The 10,000-nt window shown below is 38.4% G+C and overlaps 2 protein-coding genes across 2 annotated transcripts; both read right to left on the bottom strand.

The window, feature by feature from the left end:
* Positions 1-1,553: 1,553 nt before the first annotated feature.
* LOC149049277 (uncharacterized) lies at positions 1,554-4,345 on the bottom strand. The gene is made up of 2 exons (XM_089199407.1): positions 3,362-4,345; positions 1,554-2,502 (listed from the first exon to the last, which is right to left on the bottom strand). The coding sequence occupies exons 1-2, from the start codon at positions 4,329-4,331 to the stop codon at positions 2,195-2,197; spliced, it is 1,278 nt and encodes a 425-aa protein (XP_089055533.1). The 5' UTR covers positions 4,332-4,345; the 3' UTR covers positions 1,554-2,194.
* A 92-nt stretch (positions 4,346-4,437) lies between these two features.
* On the bottom strand, positions 4,438-7,499 carry LOC149049276 (uncharacterized). Its single transcript, XM_089199602.1, has 4 exons — positions 7,352-7,499; positions 7,121-7,249; positions 6,419-6,486; positions 4,438-5,695 (listed from the first exon to the last, which is right to left on the bottom strand). The coding sequence occupies exons 1-4, from the start codon at positions 7,497-7,499 to the stop codon at positions 4,847-4,849; spliced, it is 1,194 nt and encodes a 397-aa protein (XP_089055728.1). The 3' UTR covers positions 4,438-4,846.
* Positions 7,500-10,000: the final 2,501 nt, after the last annotated feature.

Below are 10,000 nucleotides of genomic sequence, written 5' to 3'. Positions count from 1 at the left end.
GGTTCATTATATTTGAGGCAGCTGAGCCATTTGAGGCAGCTGTGCCTCTTGAGGCAGTTGGTCATTTCAGCCAGTTGGGGTCATTTGAGGCAGTTGGGTAATTTCAAACAATTGCATCATTTGAACCAGTTTACTCATTTGAGCTGGTTGGGTCATTTGAGGCAGCTGTGCCATTTGAGGCAGTTGGCCATTTCAGCCAGTTGGTGTCATTTGAGGTAGTTGGGTAATTTCAAACAATTGCATCATTTGAACCGGTTTACTCATTTAAGCCAGTTGGGCCATTTGAGACAGTTGCATCATTTGAAGCGGTTTAGTCATTTCATACAATTGGGCCATTTGAGGCAGTTGGGTCATTTGAACCAATTTTGTCATTTCAGCCAGTTGAGTCATTTGAGCATGTTTGACCATTTGAGACAGTTGCATCATTTTAGGGTTTGGTCATTTGATCCAATTGGGTCATTTAAGGCAGTTTGGTCATTTGAACCAATTTTTGCATTTAAGTGAGTTTGGTCATTTCAGCCAGTTGGGTCATTTGAGGCAGCTGTGCCATTTCAGCAAGTTGGGTCATTTGAAACAATTGGATCATTGTAACCAGTTTACTCATTTGGGCCTGACTGGTCATTGGAGAAAATTGCATCATTTGAACTGGTTTAGTCATTTATAGAATTGGGCCATTTGAGGCAGTTGGGTCAATTTGAACCAATTTTGTCATCTAAATGAGCTTGGTCATTTCAGTGAGTTGGGTCATTTGAGGCAGCTATGCCATTTGAGGCAGCTGTGCCATTTAAGGTAGCTGTGCCATTTGAGGCAGCTGTGTCATTTGAGGCAGCTGTGCCATTTGAGGCTGTTGGTCTTTTCAGCCAGTTGGGTCATTTCAGCAAGTTGGGTCATTTGAGCCGGTTTGGCCAATTGAGGCAGTTGCATCATTTGAACTGGTTTGGTCATTCAGCCAGTTGAGTCATTTGAACTGGCTTGGTCATTCAAAGCAATTTGGTTGACCAATTGAACTGGATTGGTCATTTGAGGCAACTGGGTTGACCAATTGAAATGGTTGGTCATTTGAGGTTTTTTGGGTCATTTCAACTGGTTTGGGAATTTGAGGCAATTGGGTCAACAGAGCTGGTTTGGTCATTTGCAGTAGTTGTGTTATTTGAACCAGTTTGGTCATTTGAGGCAATTGGGTCAATTGAACAGGTTTGGACAATTGAGGCAGTTGGGGAATTTTAACCAGTTTGGTCATTTTAGTAATTTTAGCAAGTCAGCTCATCTTACCCATTTGGATCATTGGAAGCACTTTGGTCATTTTAGAGAGTCAGTATCAGTGAACCTCTTTGATCATTTGAGACATTGTGATTGTTTGAGGCAGTTGAGTAATGACTGTAGTCAGTCTGGTCATTTGACACAGTCCAATCAGTTGATACAATCTATGATTTAAGTTTGGTGAAAATAATCTATAGTCCAAAGCTAAGAATCTTGCCAAAAAAACCCACACAAGAATAAAGGCAAAAAGTTGCACTATCCCGCTAGAGGTCACTACCATCACCATACAGTTGTTTACTAAAGTAAAATTTCATTTATTTTCTAACTGTATTGCTAAGAATTACAGTGCAAACCACCACTGATGAAAATATATAGGGCCACTCACTTGACCTCAGGGGGTAAGCTAACTTATATACACTTGTGTTGAACAGTTTAACTAACAGAAAAAAAACAATGACTCCAACAATTACAGTAGACTCCTAGTTGGGTGAAAACCGGGTGTTTCAAACTTCTTTTTACAATATCTAAAGCAGACACCTGCTGCCACCCACTGGAATAAAAAAAAATCCAAGAATATCTACTGACTGAAAACCAATTTTCACTGACCATGTATGTGTAGGGAAAAAAACTATATATTTACAAATGAAAGCATGGTTTCTTCAATTATAGCCAGACAAAAGAGAATGCCAAAGCCAAATGGCAACATCATCAGCTTTCAGAAAATAAGCATATTTGGATACTAAGGTTAGAGACAAAACAGTCTTGTTTACTGTCTGGTTAAGTAACATTACTTAACCTCACAACTCTTTCAGAGCATCTTACATATTTCTGATCACCCTTTGCAGAGCATTACACTGCCCAAACAATATAAGTTCAGTTTCAATTGTTCTAATTGCTTTAAATTAGTTTTAAAAGTCATAATTGCCTTTAATATTCATACATGTAACTTAAGGTCAAGAGGGACAGCCACAACAATTTTCTCTTTACCATTAGCAGTGCCTAAGTTGTAGCTCAACTCAGCTACACCACATATACTATCAATCCTCATTACTGGAATAAAAGCTGCCACTGACTCAACTTCAAATGATGGCAGGCATGCTTGAATTGGTAAACCAAAGTAAAACCTTGCATGAGGGTGAACTTTGTACCAATGAACACAAGCCAGTGTGTAAGGTAGGTTCACATTTTCACCAGTTGGGGAACGGATAGTTATAGAGTGCTTGAAGAAGTATTGGACAATCCCTCTAAGAGAAAGAGGAAATAGTAGAGAGGATGAGTGCTATAAACATACATGTAGTAATCTTCTATGTTCTGTACAAAAAGCTTAAGAATTTAGATTCACTAAGATCTAGTGAATCTTACTTCTTATATACATGTAGAGTAGTGCTTTGTAATGTGATAAATAGCAAGACTGTTAAGTTGCAAACACTGAAAGTATTTACTATTATTGTCCTCTGCATCTAAATATACCAAGGTAATAACAGCAAAGGGTATGCTCAATCATTTTTTAAGCAGGTGTTTGTTGGGTTTGGTTCTCCTTTTGCTTGTTTGTCAATAAAGTATTTACTATACAGATTCAAACACAGAAGCCCATAAAAGGAGATAAACAAGTCTGCTTTGATTGAAAATCTTACGACACTGAAGAGCAAACTTAATATTTATTGCAGCAACTATAAAAGGGAAGTAAAAAAAATTGCCACAAGACAGATTCAAGGGGAAAAGAAAAAGTATTCCTCTACATTATATCACTGTTGTCTCCATTAATAATTCTTTGGAGAGCCAAAATATTTCTGACAAGGACATGTACATTCTGCATTTTTTTTAAGTCCACAGGAATAAATACACTGTATTTTCTCAACTAAAACCAGCATTTATCTGGAGCCTAGCATTTAATTTAGAAAATAGGGTAAAGTATGACCCCTTATCGCACCTCACTGTTCTCACAAATCAAGTTCAGGCCAAAATGATTTCAAACTTTTTTTTTTTTTTTCTACAGGTCTTTAAGTCATGGCAAAAAAATTAGAACAAAAGAATAAACAAATCAAACTAGTTTGAAAAATTTAAAATCATAACTACATTTGAACCACATGTACAAACTCACCTGGCCGCAGATCCACTGAAGCTGTATCCAAACCATTTGCACCATACCATCGCGCAAGTATACAGGCTGACCGTTCACTTCTTGAATACCAGGAGTCAAGTTTCTGGTCATAAAGTAGTAACTGTGAAAATTGACATGACAATTTGGGAACATAAACAATAGTGTCTTCCTTGTGTAGGAAAGTGTACATTGTTGTCAAGGCTTCAACTTCGTCATCTCTCATGTAAACTTCCTTGATAGGAGATAACACTTGAATGGAGCATTTGTCAACAAATGACAAATGGAACAGGTCAGTTCCAGTGTCAGCTTTGAGTTTCATACTTTCTCTATATTCAGTTGGAGTCAAAGGATTCTTCTTTGTCTGTGCCAATGAGCCTTTATCTGCAGATGCTAACATGTCTTTAAATCCATCAAATTCTCTTGGCCATGACATGCCCCTCACTTGTTGCCGCTCAATAAATTTCCTCATCAATTGTACCTCAATCTGATGGTTGTTTACATGTAAAGCACCCAAAATACCATTTAAGCGCTCAAATGAGAAGCACCAGAATCCATAAACAGGACCAAAATCAAGGATACATTCACATAAATGGCAATGAAGATGCATGTTGGGTGTGATTTTAGAAGAACCATACAAATCTTCAACACTTCTGCAAAACTTGAGAAGAAGGTCATCAGCAATTTTCACTTGCGAAGTGGATATAACTGTTGAACACAGTATACAGCATGCTTTCACAAATAATTTCCAGCATTGTAAATGTCTGTCTGGTAGTATGTCCTTTAAAGCAAAGGATGAAAAAACCACTGCCCAGTTCTTAAATTGATCAGCAGTAAAACCTTTAAAGCCTGACGCAATCTTCGATGGAATTCGCCCGATACTGGAAGGCAATTTCAATTTGTTAATCCTTTTTTGAAGCACTTTGAAGTCCTGTTCATCCAGCAAGTTCAATTCTCTCCAAATCTTAAGCATTTTCTTTGTAGTACCCAGCATCAAGTTATGCATGGGATCAATGACGACACATGCAATGAATTGTCAAAATATGGAAGGTGAATCAAAGATGATAATCGCACTCCATTCACACTTTCCTTCTTTTCACGGCCTTTCTTTGAGGTTACTGAGTTGTGAACTCTCCAGACCTGCTCTCTATGATCAATGTTGGTGCGTAAATCCCAACTGTCTCGATCAAACCCAGAGAAATCTTGTTTCTCCCCAAATGATGACCTTGGAAACTCTTTCTTGCACTTGTTACAGCCTTTTCTTGCTGAAAAGCCCAGAAAACCACAAAGTTTGCAAGATGCTGGAATGTCACAGGTAACACAAAGAACAGCAAGCCGACAAAATCTGGGTCCTGTTGAGGGGCAGTCCAACCAAACACCATCCCAAAAGTCTAACAATTCTTCCACCAAAGGGTCCAGGAATGAATTTACATTTCGACTTGGTTCCTGAGGACCTGGAATGATTCCCACCACTGCTACATTTTCCTCTTAATTTCTTTCCTGTGGTGGCAAGTTTAGGAAACTTAAATAGATCACCCCAACACTATAAACAGAATCCTTGTATGGTTGAAACCAATCAAGATTTAACATGCATCCAAATGTATTGGGGGCATCAAAGAAGGGCTTTCCTTCTGCACTCTTGAAATTCTTCCAGACTCTTCCATCATAAATGTCTCCTAGGAAGTTAGGATCTCGAGGACACTTTTTGTATTGCTCACATTTCTCAGAAAATCCAGGACGATTTAGGAATTCTTGCAGGGTTTTCTTGACAGAACGGTAGCAAAACACTCTTTTTGCTTTTAAAATCAGTTCTCCATGTTTGGAGTGTACAGCTTTGAAAAGTGCTGCTCCACATGACCTTCTTTGGCTTCTATGTGGATGATGGGGAAATTCCACAAAGCTGCAACGTTCACCCTTCTTCCGTCCATTTGACAGAGTTCGTACACAGTCCTCAGGTTTGTAACATGAAGAACATTTTGGACAAACAATGAATTTCTCAATATCATCTCGATTGATTCCCAAATGCTTCCTAATCATATAGAGGGATTGGGGAAGTAGGTTTGACATTTGTTTTAGAGCCTTGCAATGAATTATTCTAGCCATTAGATCCAGTAGTCTTTTCAGAAAACAGAACAGAACATTCACTGCAGCATCTGACAAGTTGTGCATTACTTTCCACGTCATGACAAAAATAATTATAAGACTGATAGATGTGTTGCTCAATACTGATAAATTATTACTCTGCGTAGTGTTACTCTTATCAGTGGTAATATCATCATCCTCGGATGATGACAGTAGGTTTTTAAACTGCAATTCAGCCTCATCATCAGTCTCTCCCTAAAAAGAAAAAAGGGTAAATGTGTAACTTTCAACCAATATTAAAAGAAAAAATACCCACTCAACAGCATTCTGTTTCTTTTACCGTGAAATTAACATAATGCCATTAAATACCCCTTCTTCATCAGAGGAAAAGCTCAAAATACATTCTAGTCATGCAATGCTTTAGAGAAGTATACAAGTTACAAGTGGAATATTCCATGGTAATATTACTTCAAGAAAGCGTTGCATAACTATTTTATACTATGCCATTGAAAATACATGTACAGTGGCCAACACTATCAATGTGACCTATGCATAATGGGAAGGTTGAGTATTGCAATGAATTTCAGGTCAAACTGATTTTCACTACATGTAGTATGATTTGCATTTTCCTTCATTTAAGGATTATAGTAATAAACATGGAATGAGGGAAAATACATACATACATACATCCATTATTGACTTTCCCCAAAGAGGCTTTTCAAAGACAATACCAATTTGTTAAAAATATTGTCTTCATGCTGTCAAGTGGAGAAAAAAAAAAATTACAAATACAAATACAATACAAATATTTAATTACAAATACAGTTCAAATTCCTTTAAAATAGAATTAAGCTGAAAATTAATTTCAGTGCAGCTCTTTATTTTGTACATGCTCCACCCACTGAGCAGCAAAGGCTTATAACAGGCTAGATGATATTTACTGATGTATTAGTCAGACAATTAAAACATCTGGCTTACATGTAAACTGTCAGATGACTCAGCACTTGACAACCCATTACTGTCGTCACTTCCAGAAACATGTGTATCTGTTGGTTAAAGAGAAATATAGGTCACTTCAAAAGAGAGTGAGAGCACAGGTTTAGTCACCAGCAAAAAAAAAAAAAAACAAGTGCGTTTTTGCTCATAAAAATAACTAACTTCTTTTTCACTCAAAAAAGAAGTTGCATGATTCTCTATTGTGACACTTGCAACACCATATGCATTACAATCCCAACTATTCATATATCTGTTACCTTACATGTACATGTCAATGCCAAAAAGTTAACTCGAGAACACAAAATCGTAACAAGTCCAAGGAAAATTTTGTCTTGGAGGAATTACAATGATTTGTAAAACAGCATCTTATATTTCAGCTTAAAAGTGAGGCCTATAGGTCACAAACAATGAATAAACATGCACAACAAACTGCATTTTTGTGTCCCCTAGGTCTAGTCGCATAGCTGAATCATTGTGATATGTAAAAAGTGGTGTTTTGCAATTAAATTTAGCCCCATCCTGGAGCGGGCTAACATCTGCAATACAAAACTGTACTTTATAAGCCAATTAACTTCAATTAAGCCCTCAAAACTTCAATCTCACCCAAACTTTGCTTTCAAAGAAGGTTTATTCTGAAGGTGAATAACATTAAAGTTTGGTGTAAATAGATATATGAATATATACCTTGAAGTTCCGGACTTTCAGCGGTAAATTTTGCAACTTCAGAACATTCATCGCTTGATAAATCAAAGTCAAGATCCAGGTCGCTTGAATCTGAGTGAATTCGAAGATCTTGGCTAAGCAATTCGTAATCTAAGATCAAAAATAAAATTAGACACAGTTACATCGACAGGCAGTTTGAAAAGCCGACCAAACAAAAGCAAACAACAACCATTCAAAGTCACACTGACTTACCAATTTTTGCATTATCGACGGTCTTCCTTCGCTTGTGGGCATTAAACGTCCTGATCGAGACCAGACGATCGCAGTGATCACAAAATCTTTTCTTCTTCCTCTTCGAACAATACACAATTTTCTCATTTGCAGGTAAAACAGAATTCATTTCCTCCACCAACGTGACTGGAAAACTATGCTAACTCGTTGAAAAAAGGCTTGGTTGCGAAGCTCACGCAGCCGCTTCGTGGTTATTGGTTCTTTGTGGCGGGAATTTTCAGTTCACGAGGTTCGCTGATTCAGACTGTTTCTCGACTTATGAAAATTCTTCTGCGGTTCAAATAGTGTTATTCATCTGATTTCAAAAACATGGATCGGAATTCCAGCGCACAAAGTCGCGGTAGTGCACCAAGCAATTTTTATTCAATATCACGGACTCCATCCCCTTCTAGCGGTTCGAGTTCGCGAGTAAGTTCAGTTGGTCGGTCGTCATCTTCTGTCCGATCCAGCGTATCTACGCCCCTATCCTCACGAGAAACAGCGCAGCAGTTGATCACTGGCCTTGCTGCCTGCCAGAGGTCGATTGAGGAACTGCTTCAGACCGTGCGAAGCTCAAACGAGCGTGTTGAAGAACTGGCCGAAAAAGTAAAAATCCTAGACGGCAAGGTAGAAAAGCTTTCTTCTCATCCCGTAGATGGAACCGAGAGTGATTCTGATGGACGAGGGAAAAAGAGAAAGAGAACAAAATCGTCTCTTCTTGTTCAGGTGAGTTTAAAAATTTTGACTGAAAAACCTTGGATTGCTGTTGTGGTACCTGATTCCCTCTGCTAAGTTGGCGTCATTTTGAAACGATCGAACAACGATGTATATTTCTCTCATTGAAGACTACACCCTGATGGTAATTTTCTCATTTACATCAGTTACATGATATCGTTCAAAATCTCAGTTAAGCTAAATGAATACATGTCAGTCGCTGGTTAACTTTTTAATTTTAAAAGCTTAAGGGAAGCTGCTTACTCTGGCTTTTCAGTCGTTCTGTTGATCGAGGTGAGAAATTTTCATGTAAGTGTGATTAAAGCTTACAAGCTTTTGTCTTGGTACCGCTCAATTTAGGTCACTTAGATTTCATTTAGTTTTTGGAGTTTTCATGAGAGGCTGAACACAACCTGTTTGTGACGTGAGTTACTTGCTTTACCGTGAAAATGAAAGTTTATAATGTTGCACTAATTGCGGCAGTATTCAAATTTGTGTAATAGGAAGAGGTTCACAAGCTCCACAATAGTAGAGACCCCGCAAGGCAATAAAGAGGAAGGGAATCGTAAGTAAAAATTAAACTGTGCACTTGTTTAGAATTTAAATTCTGATAACGACCTAGTGCATGTATATCTATTTCCAACTCGCATGAAATTGTATACGATTCACGTAATGTCAGCGCGAAGACAAAGCTACACGCGGAACTCTGTGATTTTGTTGGCAACGTTTTGCCGTCATCTTTCCTATTTGAGGAAGGACTTTGAGCTTGCCGCCTAAGTATTTTGTATAACAATAGGGGCCCGTTTCCGAAAGTTTCAATTAACTTGTGCGCGCGAAAATATTTGGACCCGGTGAGTTCTCGGGACTTTTTTAGGTCCCGGCAGAAGAATCACTCATGGCAAGCTTTCTTGAGTGAGAGTTATTCCCGCTAAATAATCATTTGCGCATCGAGACATCTGATTTCTCTCTTATCACTGAGGACGAATTATGAAGAGAGTTTTAGGTTAATGGTAGGGAGAAACGACTCTAAACAATTAAAACTAGATCGCGTTCTCGTGACGTGCAATTAGATCTGGCAAGCTGAACTAGTTCGAGACACTTTCAGCATGTAGTTGACGGAAAGCTCAAAAGTACCATACATGTAGGTTCCTGTTATTTGCCTAGCGTTCAGATCGTATAATACTAAGACGAACACTGTAACTGCTGTACCTCTGCGCCATTTCCCCGCGCGTTCATAGGAAGAAAGCTGTTGACCAAAGGCCATGTTCACCAATTTTCCTGGTTTTCGCGCGCTGCCAACTTTGCTACAACTGGCGGGGATTTTACAAATTGAACATCAGATTTTTGGGGATTTTGAAAGTATTCTAAGTCGATCGGCAATGTTCGAAAGAAATTTAAGGGCTAGAAAACCCGAAATAAGGAAAGAAGTCAAATCAAAATTGTGCAACGGAAATCAACTGGTAATTAAAATTTATCATGCAGGTTTCAGGGTAATTATTTTTTGTGGGACTGATATAATCTAATTTGATTTGAAAACGGACTTTTTACTCTGAAAGCGCATCAAATGTTCACCGTTCACATTCCGCCGGAGAAATTTGAAAACGCAACAATCAACGGCGACAAAAACGCTTGAGTGCATCCTTGAGGGTTAGGATTAATCACAAGATTATCGTGAAGTCATCGTTTTCGAAAAGCTCCGTTTTTAAAATGTTCTCTGTCCACACTAAAACGCAAGGCCAAATTCCTTCAGTTTGAAGAGCGTTTTCGGAAAGCTCCGTCTTCGTCTCCGGATTAGTGTGGACGGTAGGCTTAACCGTGGAATGAAGCTGCGTTTTCAAATTTCTCCGACGCAGTGTGGACGGGGCCTAAGGCAGGCTTGAAGACCCATGAGCACTTTTTCTCATATGTAGACTTGGA

This window comes from Pocillopora damicornis, chromosome 3 (genome assembly GCF_964200805.1).
Source record: "Pocillopora damicornis chromosome 3, jaPocDami1.2, whole genome shotgun sequence".
NCBI classification, from domain to species: Eukaryota; Metazoa; Cnidaria; class Anthozoa; order Scleractinia; family Pocilloporidae; genus Pocillopora; species Pocillopora damicornis.
This window is presented reverse-complemented; position numbering and strand designations above follow the sequence as displayed.

Coding starts and splice junctions, on each gene's coding strand:
- LOC149049277 (XM_089199407.1), bottom strand. CDS start 4,331: ATGCTTAAGATTTGGAGAGAATTGAACTTGCTGGATGAACAGGACTTC. Junction 2,503..3,361: donor TTCAGTGGATCTGCGGCCAG/GTGAGTTTGTAC, acceptor TTTCTCTTAGAG/GGATTGTCCAATACTTCTTC.
- LOC149049276 (XM_089199602.1), bottom strand. CDS start 7,499: ATGAATTCTGTTTTACCTGCAAATGAGAAAATTGTGTATTGTTCGAAG. Junction 7,250..7,351: donor CGTCGATAATGCAAAAATTG/GTAAGTCAGTGT, acceptor TTTTGATCTTAG/ATTACGAATTGCTTAGCCAA. Junction 5,696..6,418: donor AGTCATCTGACAGTTTACAT/GTAAGCCAGATG, acceptor TTTTCTTTTTAG/GGAGAGACTGATGATGAGGC.